Below are 24436 nucleotides of genomic sequence, written 5' to 3'. Positions count from 1 at the left end.
ATTCATAAAATAAAAAGCTTGTAAAAATATGCACAAGAGCTTAATAATATTTCCAGTGATAAGATTGAAACTGCAGAAAATGAAGTTATTAGAAGTTTCCCTTTTATTTCTGAGTAGTTGAAGACACATTCTATAATCTAAAAGCTTCGTCTTTATTATTGCCAGGAAATTAGGCTGATAAAAAAAGTAGTACTGGATCTCATCCAGCTGAATTATCCAAAGACAAAATGGCCAGCAGCAGATGTAATATTTATATTTATTTTTTTAAAATTAAGTGCTGGTTATTATTAAAAGAAAGCTCTTGAAACATTCTTATAACAAATCCCTGAGGGAAGAAGAGTCAGGGTGATGAAGAAATATTGCACCAAGGGCTGGAATCAAAGTCTCAGAAATTCTTCTGGGCTAGAGGTAACCATGACCAGCTATTGCCTTCGCAAAGAGGGTGAATTACAGGCTAGGTTAGTGACACAGAAAGAAGAACCATGTTAAAAACGTTGTATCAGACTCTTTTGAAGAAGGAACTGCAGTCAGTGGCGTTTCATTATCCTTCCATTTTAAATTGTTCCTTAGTGCAACACAATAATTTCCAAATTTTATTAATTTTTGGCATAAGCTTCATTTTTTCCCCCTAGCAGTTTGGAGTCTCCAAATGCCTCCCTATCTTTACATGTTATCCCATAAAAAGCCATTCTCTACCAATCGGTGTGGTTTTTAGTTGAAGGAGGTGGACGCTGAGTCATTCCCTCAATGTCCCAACTGCCTCTTGACAGTGTTTGTTAAGGGTTTCTGCTTCCTGGAATGCACCTGAGCTCCTCAGTGCCTCACACATAGTAGGCACTCAAGACATGTTTGCTGAATTGACTGAACAGCAACCAATCACTAACTTCTGAAATGAAGTAAACATTCACATACCCTGGTATCAAAAAGAATAAAATTATTTATATGGATAGAGACAGTCTCTCTCTCTCTCCCTCTCTCTCTCTCTCTCTCTCTCTATATATATATATATATATATATATATATATATATATATATCCTATTTAATAAAAGAGTAATATGCAAGTTGACTGTTACTCCAACACACAAGATGGTCGCCCCCATGTGGTCAAAGATGGCTGCCCCCATGTGGATACAATATGGTTGCCACAAGATGGCCGGCAGGGGAGGGCAGTTGAAAGGGACCAGGCCTGCAGGGGAAGGCAGTTGGGAGGGACCAGGCCTGCAGGGGAGGGCAGTTGGGGGTGGCCATGCCAGCAGGGGAGGGCAGTTGGGGGTGACCAGGCCTGTAGGGGAGGACAGTTAGGGGTGACCAGGCCTGCAGAGAAGGGCAGTTGGGGGTGACCAGGCCTGCAGGGGAGGACAGTTAGGGGTGACCAGGCCAGCAGAGGAGGGCAGTTGGGGGTGACCAGGCCTGCAGGGGAGGGCAGTTGGGGGTGACCAGGCCTGTAGGGGAGGACAGTTAGGGGTGACCGGGCCAGCAGAGGAGGGCAGTTGGGGGTGATCAGGCCAGCAGAGGAGGGCAGTTAGAGGCAATCTGGCCAGCAGGGGAGCAGTTAGGTGTCGATCAGGCTGGCAGGGGAGTGGTTAGGGGGTGATCAGGCTGGCAGGCAGAAGCGGTTAGGGGCAATCAGGCAGGCAGGCAGGTGAGCAGTTGGGAGCCAGCAGTCCTGGATTGTGAGAGGGATATCCCAGATTGGAGAGGGTGCAGGCTGGGCTGAGGGACACCTCCCCCCCCCACCCCATGCACGAATTTCGTGCACCAGGACTCTAGTATACACACACACACACACACACACACACACACACACGTGTGTGTGTGTGTGTGTGTGTGTGTGTGTGTATTGATTTGAGAAAGAGAGAGGAAGGGAGAGGAGAAGAGAGAGAGGAACATTGATGTGAGAGAAACAGCTTATGGTCAACCTGGGCAAGTGGTGCCCTGACTGGGACTTGAACCAGTGACCTTTTGGTGCACAGGACAATGCTAAACCAACTGAGCCAGCCGTCCAGAGTAAGACTGTGTCTCTTGAAGCACCTTAAGTTATGTTTCTTAACCATTAATCCATGAGTGAGTGAGGAGGGTAATGTTTATTCACAAAATAATTATTATCCAACATCCTGAAAGATCCAACTTACATTTTTTATATATGTTAAGCTAAGTGCTACCTTTTGGCTATAATTTGTGCCTTAAAACTAGAAATCTTTGTCTGTGCAATATTTTGTTCTATTGAAACCAATTATGAGATCATCAAAATGATGAGGTGAAATTTGATGAGACCACAAATGAAGGCAGTGGTTATGGGGCAGTGTGAAGTGGAGGGAAAACTTTCATGATGTTGTAGGAGATAAAATCAACAAGACTTAATGAGGGTGATAAAGAGGTCTAGGAAACTTCTGTAATTCTGGTTCAGGCAAGTACTAGTAAATGTAATAATGGTGATCTACACTAATCTAGAGAGGTAATAAAGGGTAAGGTTTTAGGGCAAGGAAATGAATTCACTTCAGGACATCTTAAGTGTAAGATGCCTGAACACCTGTAGGTGAGATGTTCATGCTCAGTTGTAAACATGCATGCAGAATCCAGGTGAGGACCTGACTAGTGATGAGGCTTTAGGGATTACAGGAAGGCAGGCTAATGAAGACCAGAGTGGTGGATGAGGTCTCTTAGAGAAAGTGTGTTGAGCGGGCTGAATAACAGTTTTTTCTAAGGCAAGAGGCAGAGGATTGCTAAGAGAAGAGGAAAATATGCATGTCATATATATATATATATTTTTTTTTTCTTTCTCACACACACACATTGTGTGTGTGTGTGTATATATATATATACACATACATACACAAACATATATATATATTAGAGGCCCAGTGCACAAAATTTGTGCACTGGGGGAGGGGGTGTCCCTCAGCCCAGCCTGCACCCTCTCCAATCTGGGACATCCTTCTCACAATCTGGGACTGCTGGCTCCCAACCACTTGACTGCCTGCCTGATTGCCCCCAACTGCTTCTGCCTGCCAGCCTGATCGACACCTAACCACTCCCCTGCCAGCCTGATCGACACCTAACTGCTCCCCTGCCAGCCCTATCACCTCCAACTGCTCTCCCCTGCCGGCCCCGTTGCCCCCAACTGTCTTCCCCTGCCGGCCTGGTCGCCCCTAACTGCCCTCCCCTGCTGGCCATCTTGTGACCACATGGGGGCGGCCATCTTGTCTGAGGGCATGACAGTCAATTTGCATATTACCTCTTTATTATATAGGATATACAGTGTTATCTAATGCAAGGACAGCATAGCTGATGAGAGTACAAGATAAAGACTGAAAAATAATCACTGAATCTGGGAATTGGGAAGTCACTGGCAATTTCAGAATGTACCATTCAGCAGAATAGCTGAAGCAAAATCGTATTTCACTAACTGTGTATCGACTGGATAACCTACCTTGACCCAAATAATGAAATAGTACTCTAGAGATTTGATTAAATGGGACTCCAAAGTTGTCCAGGTGTCCCCTGTCTTTTTAATTCCTAATGTATGATGGCCTTAGATTGATATAATTGAAAGCCCTAGTTTTATATGAGAGTGTGTGTGTGTGTGTGTGTGTGTGTGTGTGTGTATCTTTCTACTTAATATGTTCTCTGGCTTTGAAGATTTATAGTGTTTAGAATCAAAAAAGGTTCCTTCTGCTATGAAGGCTTCTTTCTGGGTTGAGGGGAGTAAAGTAAACCTCTTAAGATAGAGACTGTCATCTTTTATTCCTCCAATTGCCTGTCTTTCCTTCTGGCTTTTAATCAGATGCCAGTCCAAGGTGCTAAGCAAAAGAGGAACTAAATTAAGTTGATGATTATTATGTAGAACAAACAGAGAAGTTTATCACCTTCAAATTGCAAATACATGTCAGCTAGTCTTTAAAAGCAAGACAAGCTGAGGATAATTGCGAGATGAATATACACCACAAGGACACAGGGTGGGATGAGACCGGCCGGCTTACTTGGGGTTCTGAAACACTCAGCAGCTTGGGACGTAGCTATTTCAGACCAGGTCTTGTGGTAATCGTCAAATGAAACTTTAATTGCTCTGAAAACATAAATTAAAATCAGACAATGAGTAGTTTGCAAGTTTGCTTTTTAAAATTATTTTATCAGAGTGGACTGCTTTAGATAACAATATCTTGTCACAAGACATTAAACTGATTTGCAGTTTCTAACAAACCTGACATATTAATTCCTCCACTAATACACACAAATCACAAAAATGAAAACCCATCCAAATCATTTTTCAATAATAGATATAAATGTGCACCCATGTGTGTAGTATATAAAAAACATCAGCAGGTGTAAGTTATCTGCCTCTCATGGCTAACTAAACAAGAACTTCAAGGAAAGGATCATACCTGTACATTGTCTTTCTTCAATAAATACTTGTCTTACATTACTATGCCAAATGTTAGTCAAATCACCTTTATTTCTATTTTATTATGAGGAGAAATGAAACATCAGCATTGATATTAGTTTAATTTTGACACAGAATTTGGCTATTATCAAAGCAGAACCTGCAGCTCTTTTCTGGGATTCCTGCTTGTGGTTTTACTTCCCCAGGCTAATATTCCCGTCCTAATGGGAAAGCATTGGTTGCTATAAAGTATTAAACAGCAACTGTGAAATAGTCTCTTAAATAACTGCCTTTCCATTTTTTTTGTTTTTCCTACAGATTTCTTGAGGGCAGAGATTCTCAACGTTCTACAAACAAAACATTACTTAGGGATATTTTTCAGGCCTGTGAGCTCACTACCTGACTGGCTGAGATGGCTAAGCATCAAATGTAAAAGGCCTTATGTCTTGGTTCCATTTTAAGTTCCTAGCTTTCTGGAGGAAGAAGCAACTTTTCCGTTAGAACAGGTCTACTTAGCATTAATTTTTATAGGTGCCTTAAAGTAAGTATTTGACTAAATTTTGAAACGAATGGGGCAAAATCTAAATGTGTTAATGCATTCATTTCTTTAAATGATAATTGCAGACACCTCATTTTAAGACTAATGTTTTTCCAAACGTGTTATTGCTTTTGCAATCACACCTATGCAGGAATCTGAAACTTGTTGAAGATAAATGAATCACTGCTATTATTGCTTCCAGAATACAAGGTGGTGCTCTCTACTACTAAATGATATACTAAACTAACATTAGTTTCCCAAAGAAATGTTTCGGCATTTGGCAACGGAGGTAACAAAATGAAAGGCTGCATTATATCTCCTGCATGAAAAAGCTTATGATCAATTTGCTGTCACAGATCATTTAGCAGACAACAATGACCCAAGAGGAAGGAAACTGTCAACACACTGTCTCATGAAAAAAAAATACACCATCTTCAGGCACAATAGTCTCCATTGTTTTTTGTCTGTTTGACGATGACCCCTGACCCTCCCCCCTCCCCAACAGTGTCCTGCTCAATTTCAAACTGTTAGCCTCGGGGGCTTTCTTTTCTTCCTCCAGAATAATTAAAAATTTTACCCTAAAAGGCATAACTTTAGTATAGCTTGAATATACAAAGAATGTCCTAAACACCTGAGAATATTTGCATTTTCACTTCTGTTAAGGAAATGGCCCCTTAAAAGAAGAGAACAGTAACGAGTTTATTACTATTCAGGTAAATGGCTAAGTTTACAGGGGTAGACACAGTATAAACAAATGCACGTGTTTATAGTTTCAACCAATACCAGGACTATTTTAAGCATTACGAATATGAAAAAGTAGAAGACATCATTTAAAACTGAACATCAGAGCTCATAACTGGGGAAAATAAGATGTCTACCTGAATTAGTAAATAGCATAGCTTTACATATTAACATAGTGAAGTGTTGCAGTGTTTAACACAAGCATCTGGAGATGATTCTGGCAGGTACTTCTTTGGCAATGGCAGTAAGCAGAAGAGGTTGTAATAGGGAAATATAACTTTGTTTTGGAGCCAAAAGGGAAAGAGTGACTTGGGATGTGGCCCTGGAACCAAGGAAAGCAGCATTTTAACCTTTTGCACTCAGATGTCGAGTGTGACTCGACACGGTTAGCATCGGTAGCAGCTCGTATGTTGAGCCACACTCGACATGTAGTTTCACCGCGGGGGGAAGGGGGAATTTTGTCTATTTTTCCAGTATCTTTTCTTGTTTTCATTAGTATGAAAGGACAAGTAAAATGTAAATGCCGTCTCAACTGATGCCAAAAAAGAAAAAATGAAAAACCGATAACGCATGTGAAATTTATTAGGAAACTAGTACATGATCTTGTTGGAGAATTCAGAGATGGTACACTAACTTCCAGGGGTAGATTATTATCCACTAACTTAGAGCAACGTTTAGATGGAAAGCTCCATATAATCACACCTCACCCTAACAAAAAACACAAAGATTGTGTTGTTTGTTCTAACAGAAAAATCAAAGGAGGAAGAAGAGAGTCGATTTATATTTGCAAAACATGTGAATGTAAGCCAGGTCTTCATGTGGGTGAATGTTTCAAAAAATATCACACCATGAAAAATTATAGAGATTAAAATTACTCTTTGAATGTATCAATAATTTGAAATATAAAAAATCCAAATAAATAAGTTTGTATGAAAAGAAACTCCAGTTTTTTATTCTACTGCCGCGCTTTGTAAAATCTGGGGTATTTAAAAAATTAAATCCCGAGTAGAATAAAGGAATCGAGAAAAAAGCAAGCGAGTGCAAAGGGTTAAGCCAGGGAAACACAGCAATTAACAGCTCAGATGGGAAGGAGTCTGGTGTGTGCATGTGTACATACAGGGCGTGCTGGGGGGAAAGATGATAGAAACAAGATAATTGAATAGTGGAGAGTTCCAATTCCAGAGGCGTTGGAATTTGATAAAATAAGCGAAACTGGGCAATGCAGGGTCTTCAGATTTAGGCAGAGAATAGATTAGAGTTGACTCAGTAATCTTGATTTATTAGGTGATAGAGAGCAATCAGAAGTTCTCCAATAAGGCAAGCAAATTATGAAATCAGTGTGTAAGTTTTTTTTTTTTCTGGCATTAGTATGCAGGGTGGATTGTATGGGAAATTAAATACTGGGGGACAACTGAAGAAACAAATGTAATAATTCAGGCAAGGGACACAGAAAGCTAATACAAGGATGGGAGCAAAGATTATGAAAAGGGGGGAGATGAGTCAATGGCAAAGAATGGACTGGACTGCTTGCCTGATAGGGTGTGAAAGGTGAAGGAATTTGAGGGTCAAATATTCTCTCCTAAAGCCCAGATGACCGGTTCGTTTTGCTATTAATAGAAAGCGCCTAGAGAAACCGAAGTAAAATATGAGTTTAATTTTAAACATGGGTTTTAGGTGATGACCTTTAGGAGTGTGATTGAGAAATTGAGACTGGAAATAGGAGATTTGGGTCAAATCAACATAAAGGTTGATAGATGACGCCATTAGGGAAAACAAACTCCAAAAGAGTAATTAAGTGTTTAGAAAAGAAAGAGCAGAAACCAGTTCATAGCTGAGAGGAGCCAGTAAAGGAAACAAAAGGGAAATTACGGGGAGCGGAGCATTGTGCTAGTGCTATTTCAGGGAAGCAGCATGCCAGCCGTAACAAAGCCCAAGGACTAAGCTCCTAGTGTCCCTGGGTATTTAGTCATCTAGTGTCATGATTAAGAGCACAGGCTCTGCAATCACCTGGCCTGGGAGCAAACACTCTGGCACTTTAACTTATTAGCTGTGTGACGCTGGGAAAAGGCCCTACCCCTCCACTCCTGTTTCCTTAACTATAAAACCAAGAGAGAGAGTTTCTCCAGCATTTCTTGTGAGCATTCAATGAAATCAGCTATGGAAGGAGCCAAGGAGAGCGTTCAGCACCCCTCAGTGCCCAGTGTCAGCAGTTCTTCTGAACGGACTCAGATAAGTACCCCATCCCTTCTCTCCTGCAAACTCTAAACAGCTTCCTAACTGTTTTTTTTCTATCCCAGTCTCTCCCTATTCCAGGTTATCGTGCCTCTGTTTGAAAGACATCGTTGATTTCCTAATTCCACAGGATGAAATCTAAACTCTTTCTGATAGGACTCAAGGTCCTTCATCATCAAGTCTTTTCCAACCTTTACTGCCACCATCCATGCACACACCCAGAGGCACCATCGCATGGAACCCCCTGCTGACCCTGAGCACACCGTAATATCCCATTTCTGTGTCTGTGCAAGCAGCTCCAGCCAGAGACTCCTTTGCTCTCTGTGCTGACAAACTCTTACTTAACAAGGTTCCGGTCCAATAGAATTTTATGACTAGGAAAGCTGTCACAGTGGACATTGTGGTTGCCTCCTGAACAACTGGTTTGTTCTTCTCCCATTGTGTATATGTCATTCGGTTTGATGGAACTGCCCCCACCCCTGGATCTAAGTCAGGGCCTGTCCAACAATGGTGACAAGTTTGAGGATAGGAACCTGACCTAAAAAGACCCAACCAGAGCAAAATTTATTCTAACATTCTAGTACAGTGGTCGGCAAACTCATTAGTCAACAGAGCCAAATATCAACAGTACAATGATTGAAATTTCTTTTGAAAGCCAAATTTTTTAAACTTAAACTTCTTTTAATGCCACTTCTTCAAAATAGACTTGCCCAGGCCATGGTATTTTGTGGAAGAGCCACACTATATAGGTAGGTACATTGTTATTAACTTAATTAGGGTACTCCTAAGCTGGCCTTTGCTAAAAACTCAAGAGGCCAAAGAGCCGCATGTGGCTCGCGAGCCGCGGTTTGCCGACCACTGTTCTAGTACATCTTGATATCTAGGAATGTCAATCTTCTTTGTCCTTCTTCAATTGCCTTGCTAGTCTAAATCCTTTGCATTTCTAGATACATTTTATTTATTTTTCACTTTTTTATTGTTTCAAGTATTACATATGTCTCCTTTATCCTGACTGACCCCACCACCACCATTTCCACCCCTAGGACAAGCCCCAACCGCTCCAGTGTCTGTGTCATTGGTGTCCTAATATGCATGCATACAAGTCCTTTGGTTGATCTCTTAATACACACCTCCCCCCCCAAACACAAACACACACACACACACACCTTCTCTCTGAGGTTGGATGGTCTGATCAGTGTTTCTTAGTCTCTGGATCTATCTTTGTTCATCAGTTTATGTTGTCCATTATATCCCACATATGAATGAGATCATGTGATATTTATCTTTCTCTGACTGGCTTATTTCGCTTAGCATAATGCTCTCCAGCTCCATCCATGCTGTTGCATATGGTAAAAGTTCCTTCTTTTTTTATAGCGGCATAGTATTCCATTGTGTAGATGTACCACAGTTTTTTAATCCACTCATCTGGTGATGGGCCCTTAGGCTGTTTCCAAATCTTAGCTATTGTAAATTGTGCTGAGAACCACCTTGTTGATTTCCAGAAAAATACTGCTGAGATTTTGAATGAGATTGAATTGAATACATAGATTAATTTGGGAAGAATTGGCATTATAGCAATATTGACTCTTTCTAAGTTGCAAACGTTACAAATCTCTATTTCTTTAGGTCTTTAAAAATTTCCCCCAGATTTATTTTTCAGATTTCAGTATAGTTGTCTTAGTCATCTTTGTTAAACTTTGTTGTTGCAGTGGTGTTTTTAAAATTTCACTTTCTATGTGTTGGTTGCTAGTATACACAAATATAGTTGGTTTTTAAATGTTCACCTTGTAGTCAGGGTTGTTGCTGAATTCACTCATTAATTTTCAAGCTTTGTAATTTCATTTGGATTTTACTATGCAAATAATCCTATTATCTGTTAAAGATAATTTACTTCATTCTTTCCAAACTTCAGAGCTTGTCTTTCTTTTCCTTGCCTCATTGCACTGGCTAGGACCTCCAGTATAGTGTTAACTAGAAGTGTTGATAATGGGATACTTGTCTTGTTCCTAAACTCAGAAGAAAAAATGCTCCAACATTTCACATTTAAGTATAAGCTTATTGGGATAAGGAAATTGTTTTTCATTCTTAGGTTGCTGAGAATTTTTATCACGAATGGGTGTTACATTTTATCAAATGTATTTTCTGGATTAATTGAGATCATTTTGTGGGTTCCCCCCACCCCCTTTATTTAGTTCACAGAGCGAGTTACACTGATTTTCAAATTTTAACCCACCTGACTTTCCTGAAATCAAGCCCCCTTGGTCATGATGTAGTATCATGCTTTATCTATCAGTGGATTCAATTTGCCAATATTTTGATTAGATTTATGCATCTGTGTTTCTGAAAGATATTGGTCTATAATTTGTCTTTCTTGCAATGATCTCATATTTTAGAACCAGAATTTGGAAATTTGGAAGTATACCCATTTCCTCTACCCACTGAAAAAAGTTTTGATACCTTTAGTCAAAATTTTTTTTTAATTTTGAAATAACTAGATTTATAAAAAGAGTTGTAAAGATAGTTGACTATTTTTAGATCAACTTAAAGTATAATTTGCATTCAGTAAAACGCAAATAATTAAGCATACAAATTGATGACTGTTGACAAAGGACTACATCTATATAACTAGAAAGCCAAACAACATATACCTGCAGAACTAGATAGGAGAATGCTGACCTATACCTGGTGCGTGTTCAAGGCTGAATTTATGCCACATTGTCAGGTTGTCTCCCAAAAGTTAAAGTGGCTTCTGCCCTCATCCTCACCATTTTCTCTAGAACCTACCTTCTCCTAAATTACTTGGATTTCTGCTATCTACAATGGTTTGTACTCATTATGTTCACAACATGCTTTTTCTTTTCAACAATGTCAAAATTAAAAGACTAGGTGAGTTCATATAGTTCATTTCAATGTTAATGTAATCATCTAGATGAATTCAATAATTTTCCATGTTCTCCCTGAAAACTTAAAAAAAAATGTATTGTAAGAGGAAAGATACCTACTTCCTTTTCTGAGTTAAAAAATAATTCAATTATGAGAAATCATGTAAACAGTTTAAATAAACAGCCCTTTAGTAAATAAATTAACATAGAATTGTATGAAGAAAAACTTACCTGATAAATTTATCTGATTCTTTAGATAAATCAGAGGTGTCTTTATCCACTGTGGGGAAAAAAAAAAAAAGAAAGAAAAGATTCTGCTTTACTTAGAAGATTGAATACATGGCTTTATGTGCACTCTTTCCAAACCCTCAATAAAATGGTAATAAGGGAATAAAAATAAGGTATAAAACCTCAAGGAGAGCCAAAAAAAGATGGCAAGAAAAAATTTCAAGATGGAATGCCATTGGAAAGGGGTAACTTGTCTAGCAGGACCTAGATATCTGAAACCTAACTACGTGATGCTGGGGGGGGGGGGAGGGGAGGGGAACAATAAAAAGTAGGCAGATTTATACTTCAGAACATGAGGAACAATTCAGAAACTGGAGGTGCCAGATACCTCAGAAAGGTGAGAGGAACAGCGCAGCCACCCAAAATCGACCCCCTCATCCTGTGCACCCAGATGGTCACCACTGCCCAGGTAGGAGGAAGAAGGTGTACTCTCTGGAGAAACTGAGTCAGAGAGGCTCGAGCCTGGAGGAGACTAGGCACAAAGCAGAACAAGAGTGTGGTAAGGGACTGAAATTGGTGACTAAATCAAATAAATCATATTGAAGAGATAAGATGCTCACGCTCTCACCTTGTCCAGCTCCCAGAGTGTAAGCAGCTAGCATCTCTCCCAGATTTATCTCAGGGGAAATAGTCAAGCCTAACTAATGGCTTCAAGCCTAACCAATGGTAACTAAGGGTATCCTCCACAGAATAACCCTGTAATGAAACAAAACCATCCACAAGTCCATCTGTATTTAAATAGTCCCCATCTTTTTAATGACTGTTTTCCATTCACCATATGTTCATCATATGAATAGTCAAAGATCCTAGACATTTGAGTAAATTCAATAACATGAAAGGGAGTCATCAAAACAAATAAACAAGAAGAAAAAAATAGAAACATACTTTTCTGAAAAATTTCTAGAATATAGAACAAAAAACAAAGAGATGGATAATAGGAGAAAGTAGATTTCTTTTTAAGAATTAAAGGATTGAGGAGACAAAATGGCGGCGGAATAGATGGACGTGTCCTGAACCTTGTCCTGGAACAAATAGAGTGAGCGGCTGAAATGAGTCGAATTCAGCCCGAACTGGCGAAGGAGACTCAGCTGGTGAGACAGTATGCAGCTGGGAAGGGCAGAGGTCCCCTAGAGAAAGGTGAAATCAAGGATCTAGGCAAGAGAGTCTGCTGGACCTCTGTGCCCAGAGGGTTAGGGAGAAACCACACAGTGCCAAGCTGTGTCCCTGAGGATAGGCAAAGCATCTGACTGTGAAAAAAAGGGTCCACAGGACTGCAGGAGGTAGGGGATTTTGGACCTTGGCTTCTGGATTTTGGATCTGAGCTCAGAGGTAGCCCTGAAGGGTTGGCGGGACCACACAGTGCTGTCAAGAGAGGAGTTTGCAGGGACGCAGTCCTTCCCTGCTCTGGGGCCTGTGCCTTTCTTCACTGAACTTAGTTCGTAGGACCTTTCAGATACAGACACTTACCTGTGGCTGAGGTGCGGGAGAAGGTGTGGACTTGTGGAATCTGGGGAGAGTGGGCGGTCCTGGAGAGGTGGTAGGGAGTCTGGTGCTGAGTCATACCTGAGCCCTGGTCGCCATTTTCTCCTGAGAGATAGCCCCTCCCTCCAGTCTCCAAGCAACCAATACAACCACACCCAGATCCCACTCTGAATGACACAAAGGAATCTGAATACTCCCTGAGAGGTCACAGGAACTGGCCTAAAAAGAAATCTTCAGCCCCAGCAATGGGAAACTGAGAAATAGTACAGTACAGACGACTGGGATCATAAGCCAGCCAAAGGAACGACACTTCACTTTTTTCACTTTTATTTTTATTTTTTTATTATCCCTTTTTTTTTCTTTTCTTCTTTGTTTTCCTGTTTTTGTTTGTTGCTTTATTTTCTATTTCTTTTCACATTATTTTTCTATCACTATTTTTTATTTGCTATTTTAAATTTTTATACCATTTTTGAAATCATTTTTTTTGTAAATTTATTATTATTATTTTCTTCTTATTCTCTTTCTTCTTATCCACTTATTCCCTTTCTATGTCCTCAATACTAAATTGAGGTCCTCCCCATATTCATCCAATTTTTAATCTTATTTTCAGTATATAAACTCAGCCTCTACAGAATCTGCCCCAACCCTCTTTGCTGGGCGTTTGGTGTTTGTATTTTTTTTTTTTTTTTGGTTTATCTATTGATTCTGTGGTGTCTTACCCCCATATATATATTCTCCTTTTTCTTCCTTTGTCTTTTATCTCTTATCTTTTTCTCTCTCTTTGATATCATTTGTACTCTCTTTTCTCTCCCCTAACTCTCTTTTCTCAGGTAGTCACTTATATTGGGGTTATTGGTGTCATGACTATATTTGTGCTTAGTTCCCTTTGTGTTGTGTCTTGTTGAGGTGAATTTTATCCTGTCTGGCCAAGGGGCTTGAGAGCAAGCCACATAACCAGACACCTGGAGAGGAAACTCCATCCACAAATGGGTCAATAACACCCCAGATCCAACTACAGAGGCAGGAAGAATGCAGCAATGAGGGAAAGAGCATGAGTGAGTGAGGGAGTAAAAGAGGAGTGTGTGGTCAGGTGGGATGTGTGTGTGTGTGTGTGTGTGTGTGTGTGTGTGTGTGTGTGTGTGTGTATGAGGCACAGTTAGATCCCACAGGACCTTCAGGGGCAGGCTAATGAGGCTCACCTAACTAGGCAACTTCTGCTACCATTGCAAACAGTACTGGGAGGCCAGCTTATCCTCAGAGGTCTAGCCTTTTTGAAGGGCAGAGCTGCTGTAACTGGGTGCCCAGCCTCAACTCCACCCAGAGTGCCCTCAGATAAGACCTGGGACTCTACAGTCACCCCTGCCAGGGACCTGCTACCTAGGCTGTGATCCCAAGGTCAACGAGGCTCCAGCCACCCCGAGCTCAGGATCCTATGAGTTCTGAAGCACGCTCCTCTCTGACTGGCCCAACACTTTAGCCCAGGGCACTATAACCACATGAACAGCAGACAGGTGAGCAGCCCGTTCCTGTCCAAGGAGCAGCAGCTCTGCAAGTAACCCGCCCCAAGCCTAAGAGCAACATCTTCACGTGGCCTGCCCCTGTCCAAGGAGCAGCAGCTGTGTGAGCGGCCAGTTCCCCTGTCTGAGGAGCAGCAACCACACGAGCAGCTTGCCCCATCCGAGGAGCAGCAGCCACTCGAGCAGCCCACCCACAACTGAGGAGCAGCAGTCCCACAGTTCAAGGAGCAGCAGCTGCATGCAGCCTGCACCCTGAACCTGTCAGAAGAACAGCAGCTGTGCAAGCAACCAGCCCCCATCCAAGGAGTAGCAGCCAGTCCCCTTCCAAGGAGCAGCAGTTGTGTGAGCAGCCCACCCCCATCCGAGGAGCAGCAGCTGTGTGAGTAGACTGCCCCCATCCGAGGAGCAGCAGCTATGTGAGCAGCCCAGCCCTGCTGAGGAGCACCAGCCAAACGAGCAGCCTGCCCCAATCTGAGGAGCAGCAGCCACACAAGCAGACCACCCATGTCCGAGGAGCAGTAGCTCTTTGCAGTCCGCACTGGTCCGAGGAGCAGCACCCACACGCAGCCTGCACCTGTCCGACAAGAAGGAGCCGGGTGAGCAGCCCCCCTGTCTGAGGAGCAGCAACAGCACGAGCAGCTCACTCCCACCCGAGGAGCAGCAGCCACGTGAGCAGACTGCCCCCCATCTGAAAAGAAGCAGCTGCATGAGCAACCCGCACCTGTACGAGGAGCAGCAGCCCTGCAAGCAACCTGCCCCTGTCCAAGGAGTGGCAGCATCACTGAGCAGCCCACCCCATCTGAGGAACAGCAGGAGCACACAACCAGCCCCCATCTAAAGAGAAGCAGCCACACGAGCAGTCCACCCCTGTCTGAGGAGCAGCAGCCACGTGAGCAGCTGCCCCCTGTCCAAGGAGCAGCAAACGCAAGCAACCCGTCCTCATCCAAGGAGCAGTAACCTCATAATCAGCCCACCCCCATCTAAGTAACAGCAGCTAGACGAGCAGCCACCCCCACCAGCCAGAGGAGACACCACTGCTGCGAACAGCACCCACCAGAGGAGCTGCTGCCAACTGAGAAGCAGCTGCTACCGTGACCGCCCAAGGAGCAACCACAGCCCAAGAAGCCACTGCCACCCAAGGAGCAGCCCCTGCATGACTCAACATCTAGATCAGTTGGTGAGACCAAAAATGGGTAGACAAAGATATCCCCAAATGAAAGAAAAGGAGGAATTGCCAGAAAAGCAGCTAAGTGAAACAGAGGCATGCAATATGTCAGAAAAAGAATTCAGAATAAGGGTCATAGAGTTCATGAACCAGATGGAAGAAAAAATCAACATCTTTTGTAAGAATCAAGAAGAAATGGATGAAAAAAATCAACAACTTATGTAAGAATCAAGAAGAAATGAAGAGTGATATAGCTGCAATAAAAAACACCATGGAAAGTTTCAAGAGTAGACTAGGAGAAGTGGAGGATCGAATAAGTGAATTAGAAGACAGGGAAGCAAAACACAGACAAACTGAATTGCAATTGGAGAAAAAAATTAAAAGACAGGAGGAGAGCCTAAGGGAGCTATGGGGCAACATGAAATGAAGCAACATATGAATAATAGGGGTGCCAGAACAACAGGAAGAGGAACAAGGGTTAGAAGACTTTTTGAAGAAATAATGTCAGAAAACTTCCCTGATGTGTGGAAGAAAAAAGTCACACACATACAGAGAGTCCCAAAGAGGATGAACCCGAAAAGACCTACACCAAGACACATCATAATTACGATGGCAAATATTCAGGACAAAGAGAGAATCTTAAAGGCTGCAAGAGAGAGACAGAAATTTACATACAAGGGAGCTCCCATTAGATTATCAAATGATTTCTCAACAGAAACACATTAGGCCAAAAAAAGAATGAAAGGAAATTTACAAAGTGATGCAAACAAAGGGACTGAATCCAAGAATACTCTATCCAGCAAGGCTATCATTCAAAATTGAAGGGGAAATAAGGAGACTCAAAGACAAAAAAACGCTAAGAGAGTTTATCACTACCAAGCCAGCAATTCAAGAATGCTAAAGGGACTGGTGTAAAAAGAAGAAATAAAAAGATAAGAAGGAACACAGACACAAAAAATAAAAATGGCTACAAACAAGTACCTTTCAATAATAACTTTAAATGTAAATGGACTAAATGCTCCAATCAAAAAACATCAAGTGGCTGAATGGAAAAAAACACATACACGACCCATATATATGCTGTCTACAAGAAACCCACCTCAGAAAAAGGGACTCACACAGACTGAAAGTGAAGGGATGGAAAAACATCTTTCAGGCAAATGAAAATGAAAATAAAGCTGGGGTAGTATTACTTATATCTGACAAAATAGACCTCAAAGTAAAGGCCATAAGAAGAGATAAGGAAGGCCACTTCATAATAATAAAGGGATTGATACAACAAGAGGATATAACCCCGGTAAACATATATGTACCCAATGCAGGAGCACCCAAACACACACACACAAAAAAACCTCCTGGAAGATATCAAGGGAGAGATCGACAACAATACAATCATAGAGGGGACTTTAATACACCATGACATCACTGGATAAATCCTCTAGACAAAAATTCAGCAAAGAAACAGCAATTCTAAATGACTCACTAGATCAGATGGACCTAATTGACATCTTCAGAGTATTTTACCCCAAAGCTATGGAATATATGTTCTTCTCAAGTGCACATGGGACATTTTCAAAAGTAGACCACATATTGTGTCACAAGCAAAGTCTCCCCAAATTTAAGAAGATTGAAATCATATCAAGCATTTTCTCAGACCACAATGGCATAATATTAGAAATAAACTACAATAAAAACATTCCAAAAAATTCAAACACTTGGAAGCTGAATAGCATGCTATTAAACAATGATTGGTTTACCAATGAGATCAAAGAAGAAATTTAAAACATCCTGGAGACTAATGACAATAAAAACGCAACAATGCAAATGCTATGGGACACAATGAAAGCAGTCCTGAGAGAGAAGTTTATAGCACTACAGGCCTACCTCAAAAAATAAGAAAAAATGGTAATAAATCATCTAACTCTACAACTCAAAGAATTAGAAAGAGAGAACAAGAAAAGCCCACAGTGAGCAAAAGGAAGAAAATAATAAAGATCAGAGCAGAAATGAATGACTTAGAGACAAAAACAAAAAAAAAAAAACACAACAATACAAAAGATCAATGAAACCAAGAGTTGGTTCTTTGAAAGGACAAACAAGATTGATGAACCTCTAGCCAGGCTCACCAAGAAGCAAAGAGAGAGGACTCAAATAAACAAAATCAGAAATGAAAGAGGTGAAATAACCACAGACCCCACTGAGATACAAAGGATTGTTAAAAATGCTATGAACAACTCTATTCTAACAAACTAGACAACCTGGAGGAAATGGACACATTCTTAGAAAAATACAACCTTCTCCCCCAAAAAAGCTGAGCATTTTGCTAATCCAGAGGAAGGGAATCTCAGATCAGTATTATCTGGGGTCCTGCCGGTGAAATCTAGGAAATATCCATTATAGATCAAAGAGTTAGAACTAGATGTCATAGCTTTATGATGGGTAGACTAGTTTTAACTGGCACCGTCCATCTGTATGACCATTACATTTAAAGATACTAAGCTGACAAACACTGATCATCTTCAAAAAAGATCACATAATTGGATTGACAGAGAGGTACAGTAGGAGAGATCTTAGTATAATTTCATTATTGAAAATGAATACAAGAAAATATTCTTTTATATCAGTTATTTGCTAGATCACTTATCTGCTATAAATATATAATTAATAACTGGCAAATGATAAGTAGGTATTTCTTACATAGTAATGTGTCATGGTAAAGTTGTTGAATTACTAGTTTATATATCGATTCACTTTCAGTCAGTATTTGGGCTGCTTCCAAATTCACTGGATTTTCTAGCACTGGATTAGAAAGCATAACCTATAAGAAAAAAGAAGGGACATAGTTTTTTTAAAGTAAATTTTTTCTCAAAGCAAAAAGAGCAACCAATACATACAACGTTCAAGAAGCATTTATTAAATGCCTACAATATACCTACCCAAAGATGATACAAACACAAGTAGACAGGGTCCCTACTCTCAAGAAACTCTTGTTCTTGTTTTCTTTGTTAATTTTATTTTTCAATTACAGTTGACATTTAATGAAAGCATATCCTTGGGTGAGGATTAAAAAAGAAAGAAAGAAGAAAGAAAGAAAGAAAGAAAGAAAGAAAGAAAGAAAGAAAGAAAGAAAGAAAGAAACTACTACAGATACCAAATTAATCATTTGCTGATCTAGAGGAATAATGAAATGAACACAAGCCTTAATACATAATTTTGTTTTATCTGTTATCCAAATATATCCTCATGTGTAAATGTAAAGTTTTATTTTTTCATTTTTAAATATATTTTTATTGTTGATAGTATTACAGATATCTCCCCATTTTAAAGTTTTATTTTTTAATGGAAATGTTTTAATATTTTCTAATATTTAGTTCCCTTTATACATAAATCCAATTTAAATTTATGTGATAGGAAGGAATAAGTTATAGGAAGTAAGTTGTAACTTGCTTTGATCCTAATGTTTGGCTCATGAATGTACAGTATAAAACCAAGATCAAATTCAATAAATGGTGCTAGGAAAGAGAGAAGCATTGATGTGAGAGAGAAACATCCATCAGTTGCTTCCTGTATGGACCTCAACCAGGGATTGAACCAGCAACCTAGGTATGTGCCCTGAATAGGAATCGAACCTGAAATTCCACGAGGTATCATGCAGGTCCTTACTTGGACCCTTATATCTCAGTGGCAGTAAAGGCATGAAAAATCCTTTTATTGCCCAGCCAGTGTGGCTCAATTGGTTGAGCACCAATCCATAAATCAAGAGGTCTCTGGTTTGATTCCCAGTCGGGGCACATGCCCAGGTCCAGGCTCAATTCCCAATGGGGGGCATGCAGGAGGCAGCTGATCAATGTTTCTCTCTCTTTGATGTTTCTATCTATCACTCTCCCTTCTTCTCTCTCTAAAAATCAGTAAACACATATTTTTAAAAAACTGTACTCATGCTTAAAATTTCTCTGATGTCCCTTCCTGCCACATCCCTTCTTCTTCTTCCATTGTATTCCTCTGAGTGACTCTTCTGCCTTCCTCTTCTATCGTTAAGGGTTCATGTAATTACTTTGGATCCCCCTGCATCATTCAGGATAACCTTCTGATTTCAAGGTCAGTTGATTAGTAACCTTCAATCCATCTGTAAAGTCCTTTCATAGCACTACTTAGATTATTTGATTGAATAACCAGAGGATGGGAAACTAACAGGATTTCTTTAAAATTCTGCATATCCTATATAATAAAAGCCTAATATGCTAAGTGTCCAGTTGTCCATTCAACCAATCAAAGTGTAATATGCTAATGATATGCTAAGGCCACTCAACCACTTGCTATGATGTGCACTGACTACCAGGGGGCAGACACCCCAACCGGTAGGTTAGCTTGCTGCTGGGGTCTGGCCAATTTGGACTGAGCGAGACAGGCTGGACATGCCCTGGAGCCCTCCTGCGGTCCCCCCCCAGCTGGCCAACCTCCTGCATCCCTCCCTGGCCCCGATTGTGCACCAGTGGGGTCCCTTGGCCTGGCCTGCACCCTCTTGCAATCTGGGACCCCTTGGGGGATGTCAGAGAGCCAGTTTTGGCCCGATCCCACAGGCCAGGCTGAGGGACCCCACTGGTGCACGAATTCATGCACCAGGCCTCTAGTGATAATATATGCACATCTGGACTGGTAGTAACCAAAACTTAATAGTTCTGCTAGACCATGATTGTTTTACCTGGCACCTCAAAGTTAATATTAACCTAAATTGTGAATATTTATTCAATAGTTCAGTATTTAGAATATTATAACATGAAATGTAGCCAAAATATATAACTAACTAACAGAATACCTAAGTGTAGACACAGATCAAAGTGGGTAATTGTGACTCAAGAGTCATGGAAATGATGGCAATCTTTCACTAATGAAAGCAATAACTTGACATCTGATATTTCAAAAGCAATAAGAATTTTCTGCTATTTGAGTATTCCTATTTGGAAAACACATTTGAGCTACATTTCCAAAAATATTATAATTGCTTAAATCAGGATTCAATGTGGATTGCACTATACCTTTCAAAGTGGGTGGGAAGCAGATGAAACTTATCTACCAGAGCAAGCTTTAGACCTTTGGCTGGAAAGATAATTTTACTCAGAGAGGAACATCTGGTAAAGTTTATTCAATAGTCTTCACATTGACACTGCGCCTAAGACCTTTTCACATAATGCGTACACATGCTACTAAGTCTACTTAATGATTTTTAAGAACTGGAATATAAGGAATATATTAAAATGCATAAATCAGAAGCCCTGCTAAACTGGTAAAAAATAAAAATCCAACTTTTAAATTAGCCATGTGATGGTATAAAATAACAGAGGAAGCTCTGCAGAGGATAAGTTCAAAGATCTGAAGCATCAGTAAACAACTTCACCAGTAAGCACATTTTCTAATATCCAATTAATTAAAGCCCAGAAAATTAATTCTGTGGATGGGGGTTGATAATTACCTTTGCATTATATATGGAAGTATTAAAAAATTAAGATTATAAAAAATTTAGGAGATGATAAGTATATTGGGATGTTAAAATATTTTAAACACTATTTCAAGTAGCACTCTCCCCCGCTTTTTTTAAATAAGGTTTTCTATTGATTTTTTTAGAAGAGAGGGAGAGGGATACAGAGATGGAAACATCGATGATTGATGGGATGCCTCCTGCATGCCCCCTACTAGGGACTGAGCCCACAACCCAGACATGTGCTCTGACTGGGAACTGAACCGGTGACCTCTTGGTTCCTGGATCGATGCTTAACCACTGAGTCACATCAGCCAGGCAACTATCACTCCCTTGAATAACAATGTGATCATTTTAAATCTGTCTCACCTATTATTCAAAGGAAAGTAATCAGAAATTATGGTCTATACTTATACTGTTCATTACAGTAGTCTCTAGTCACACATGACAATTTAAACTACTTAAAACAAAATGAAAAACTCAGTTCCTCATGACACTAGCCACTTTGAAAGTGGTCAGTAACCACATGTGACTAGTGGCTAATATAATGGACAGCATAGATCATGGACATTTCCATCCGTACAGAAAGTTCTATTGGGCCAACTGACCTTGAAAGGACTATTAAATAGCTATCAAAATATTAACTGTGGTAATATGGAAGTTACTTGAGATAAAATGTTAAGTGAAAAAGAAATAGGCTATATGATTTATACATGTATGTCATAATTGCAACCATGTAAAAATTCAGGTTCCTTCCTTCATGTTACTTAGTACCTACTAAATGTCAACTTTGCCCTGGGTGTTGGGGTGGGGGGGGCAGTCAAAGATGAATGAGACCTGTTCCCTGACCTTGAGGAGCTTGTAGTCCAATAAAGGAAGGCAGATAAGGAAATAGTATGTGCATTACAGTATTGTAGAGCTCTGATAGAAATTTGTAAGGGATGAAGGAAGTTCCTCAAAATCCAAAGCCATCAATTCCACCAAGGAAAGGAAATCAAGAAAGACATTCCAGAGGAGCACTTATTTGATTTGACTTCATAATGTGAGCAGTTGCTAGCCAGACAGACTGAGGAGGAGGGAAGGAGAAAATGGGTTGTCAGTCAGATAGAGAACTGGCCCGAGCGCTTTTTAAGGTCCAACTTAAGTTTATAACTTAGGAGTTTGGAACTCCAAATGCTTTTAAGCCTGAACTGAACCAAGCACTGGGAGTGAAGGAAGGCATGAAGATGTAATAGGAGTGGGATGGCCCAGTATATTAGAGCCCAGGTGTGAGGAGAAGTAAATAATTTGTCAGGCAACAGAATTGGGCTTAACCCTTAGTGAATGTGAAACTGAAAGACTTTAAACAGAAAAATAGGAAAAAAGATCAGAAGAAAATACTAATAACAGTAGGATTAGGGTTTTTCTTTACAATTATCAGCAATTTTCCTTTCCTTTCCACTGTCTTAAAAACTTTTGCAATATAGGCATATTTGTTTTATAAATCTGTTTGAAAAATAAAAAGACAAACAACTTTGTCATCTACTCGCTTCCCATGACGTATTTCCATGACAACACTTGTTGTCACTTTGCATTACTGCTTAAAAGTAAGGACAATCGTAAAATTAACTAGCTTTTAATGAGTTATTTTCTTAGACCACACATGGTTCCATGTATTTTACATGTATTAATTAATTTATTAAATCTATGAGGTAGCTACTAACAGATCCATTTCACTAATGAAGAAATTGAGATATTCGGAAGTGAAGAAACTTGTCCAATAGTACAAATGAGTATGTGGCAAAAATAATCTAATCTCAGAGCCCCAAATTTACCTTGTATTAAATTACTCAGCAATTCAGAATTTTCACCATTTCATTCTGGTTTGCTCTCCCTCATTACATTTTGGGACCATTCAGTTTTCTATTTCTGAAGGCAGATCCTAGTTTGAAGAGGTAGATAGGAATATGACCCAGTTTTTAAAAAATTCAAAAGATCAACCCCAGTTATCTGCATATCATGCTCATTCACTTCCTGAAAGTTTTTGCTCAAATGTCTCCCAGAACATGGCTAGCATATGTGGATGTTCAATATACATTTCTAAAACGAATGAATGAATGAATAAGTGAATGAATGCATGAAACATAGAATCTTTAGAAACTTTAAATTTTACTTGGTATATAAAGATAACTAGACAGAAAACTATTACTTTATTTCAATTAAAAAATAAGAAATGGGAGAAATAAAATTTTTATTATACTTCTACTACTGAGAAGATTCAATTAAGTCATAATACTTTATTCTCCAAGTATTTCAGATAATCAAACTCCAGATATTAATGATGAGCTGGATAGAAGTAGTCAAAGCAAGTGACACAGAATTCTTTTACTTTGGCATGGATGAGAAAGGAGGCTCCCTGAGGATCAAGAATAACACCACACCAAGGCATGCTGCTAAGGACCATGGATCCAAGAAGTAAAGGGAGCATGCTCGAAACAGGCTTCTACTGGTGGTGAGAAGAAAATCCCTAGTTTAGTTGTTCACTGGATGAACAAGCAAAACAGAAACAGACTCATAGATACAGAGAACATTTTGGGAGGGGGCTGGGGGGAATGGGTGGAAAAGATGAAGGGATTAAGAAATACAAATTTGTTGTCACAGAATAGTCATGGGGATGTAAAGTACAGCATAGGGAATCCTACCTAATAATAGACAAATATGCAAATTGACCATACCTCCGCTACACCCAAGCCATGCCCACCAACCCAAGCCACGCCCACCAGCCAATCAGGGCGAGTATGCAAATAAACCAAACCAAGATGGCTACAGCCACCGAGAGCAAGGTTTCCCAGGCAACAGAGGGAAACAAGCTTTCCGCCTGCCCTTGACAGGCCTAAGCCTCCACTCAAGCTACAAAGTTTCAATTATAGAAGGTAAACAAATTCAAACAGAATGGCGGCAGCCACGGAGCTGGAGAGACCAGGCCAGGGTTGCCCGCGGTAACGGAGAAAGCAAAGCTTTCCGCACACCCTGGCCAGGCTCAGGCCTCTGCTTAAGGCTACAAAGTTTCAATTATAGAAGGTAAATTAACTCAAACAGAAATGGCTGCCAGTGCAGCATGCAGGAGGCTTGGCTCCACTCCAGGCTACAAAGTTTCAATTGTAGAAGGTAAATAAATTCCAGATACCAGTGCCTCCTCTTGGGTCACCAGGGGGTGTGGCTGGCCTGCAAACCACCACAGGCCCCTTGCTCAGGCTGCCCCATGCCTCAAGGAAACCCCCACCCTTATCTGGGACACCCTTCAGGGCAAACCAGCTGGCACCCACCCCTGTACCAGGCCTCTATCCTATCTAATAAAAGAGTAATATGCAGATTGACCACCACTCCAACACACAATATGTCTGCCCCCATGTGGTCAAAGATCTGCCCCCATGTGGACACAAGATGGCCCACAAGATGGCCAGCAGGGGAGGGCAGTTGGGAGGCACCCGGCCTGCAAGGGAGGGAAGTTGGAGGCGATCAACCCTGCAGGGAGGGCAGTTAGGGGTGACCGGGCCGGCAGAGGAGGGAAGTTGGGGGCAAACAGGCTGGCAGGGGAGCAATTAGGCATCAATCAGGCTGGCAGCAGAGTGGTTAGGGGGTGATCAGGCTGGCAGGCAGAAGTGGTTAGGGGCAATCAGGAAGGCAGGCAGGCAAGCAGTTGGGAGCCAGCAGTCCTGGATTATGAGAGGGATAACCAACTGCCCATTTAGGC

The 24436-nt window shown here is 40.7% G+C and overlaps 1 protein-coding gene across 6 annotated transcripts in view; it reads right to left on the bottom strand.

Moving 5' to 3' along the window:
• Window positions 1-24436, bottom strand: part of UBE2U (ubiquitin conjugating enzyme E2 U) — a 58621-nt gene that overhangs the window by 22339 nt on the left and 11846 nt on the right. For all 6 annotated transcript variants that reach the window (XR_008556951.1, XM_054720856.1, XM_054720857.1 and 3 more), the window contains exons 5-7: window positions 17925-18045; window positions 11007-11055; window positions 3982-4067 (exon numbers count right to left, since the gene is read on the bottom strand). Coding sequence is in view for 5 of the 6 variants with exons in the window: in XM_054720856.1 (XP_054576831.1) it covers window positions 3982-4067; window positions 11007-11055; window positions 17925-18045 (256 nt within the window). In the remaining variant the exon portion in view is untranslated. The remainder of the gene's footprint in view (window positions 1-3981; window positions 4068-11006; window positions 11056-17924; window positions 18046-24436) is intronic.

This window comes from Eptesicus fuscus, chromosome 9 (assembly GCF_027574615.1).
Source record: "Eptesicus fuscus isolate TK198812 chromosome 9, DD_ASM_mEF_20220401, whole genome shotgun sequence".
NCBI classification, from domain to species: Eukaryota; Metazoa; Chordata; class Mammalia; order Chiroptera; family Vespertilionidae; genus Eptesicus; species Eptesicus fuscus.
Note: the sequence above shows the minus strand (reverse complement) of the source record. Positions and strands in the feature narration are given on the sequence as shown.